At 63.2% G+C, this 661-nt stretch overlaps 1 protein-coding gene across 1 annotated transcript in view; it reads right to left on the bottom strand.

Moving 5' to 3' along the window:
• Positions 1–661, bottom strand: part of LOC104165681 (unconventional myosin-Vb-like) — a gene marked incomplete at both ends in the record, with an annotated part of 11,048 nt that overhangs the window by 1,872 nt on the left and 8,515 nt on the right. The window contains 1 exon segment of the mRNA XM_009705375.1: positions 4–138. Coding sequence (XP_009703677.1) covers positions 4–138 — 135 coding nt within the window.

Raw genomic sequence — 661 nt, 5'->3', positions numbered from 1 at the left:
TGCCAGCCAACCCCGCAGGTGCCTCTGCAGCAGGACGCAGGCTGCCCTCAGCCGCTGCCACCGCAGCTCCTCCAGCTGAGCCACTTGGCCAGCCCGGAAAAACACCTTGCTCTTCCCACACTGGTACTTGCTGGGGTCCTGCGTGCAAGGGTGGAGTCGGTCCCAGGGACAAAGCCAGGCTCCCCCCAAGAGCGATGCTCCTCCTGCCACTGACGGCCCCATCCAGCCTCCCTGGAGGCCGAGTTCCTTCCCCTCTCCCAAGATCACCCATTTCTGTACCCCACCGGGCACCCACGCGTGGGCAGAAGCATCTTCAAGGGATACTCTGGTACCACGGCTGCACCCCCCAAGCAGGACCCGTACTTGGAGCAGTCTCAGGCTCCCCCCAAGAGCGATGCTCCTCCTGCCACTGACGGCCCCATCCAGCCTCCCTGGAGGCCGAGTTCCTTCCCCTCTCCCAAGATCACCCATTTCTGTACCCCACCGGGCACCCACGCGTGGGCAGAAGCATCTTCAAGGGATACTCTGGTACCACGGCTGCACCCCCCAAGCAGGACCCGTACTTGGAGCAGTCTCTCAAGGGCAAGGCTGCAGATCTGCTTCTTGTCGGTGCCCATCAGCTCTTCCCGGCTCACCAGAGCACTTGACCCACCTACAAACT

This window comes from Cariama cristata, unplaced genomic scaffold (genome assembly GCF_000690535.1).
Source record: "Cariama cristata isolate BGI_N322 unplaced genomic scaffold, ASM69053v1 scaffold33978, whole genome shotgun sequence".
Classification (NCBI taxonomy): Eukaryota; Metazoa; Chordata; class Aves; order Cariamiformes; family Cariamidae; genus Cariama; species Cariama cristata.
This window is presented reverse-complemented; position numbering and strand designations above follow the sequence as displayed.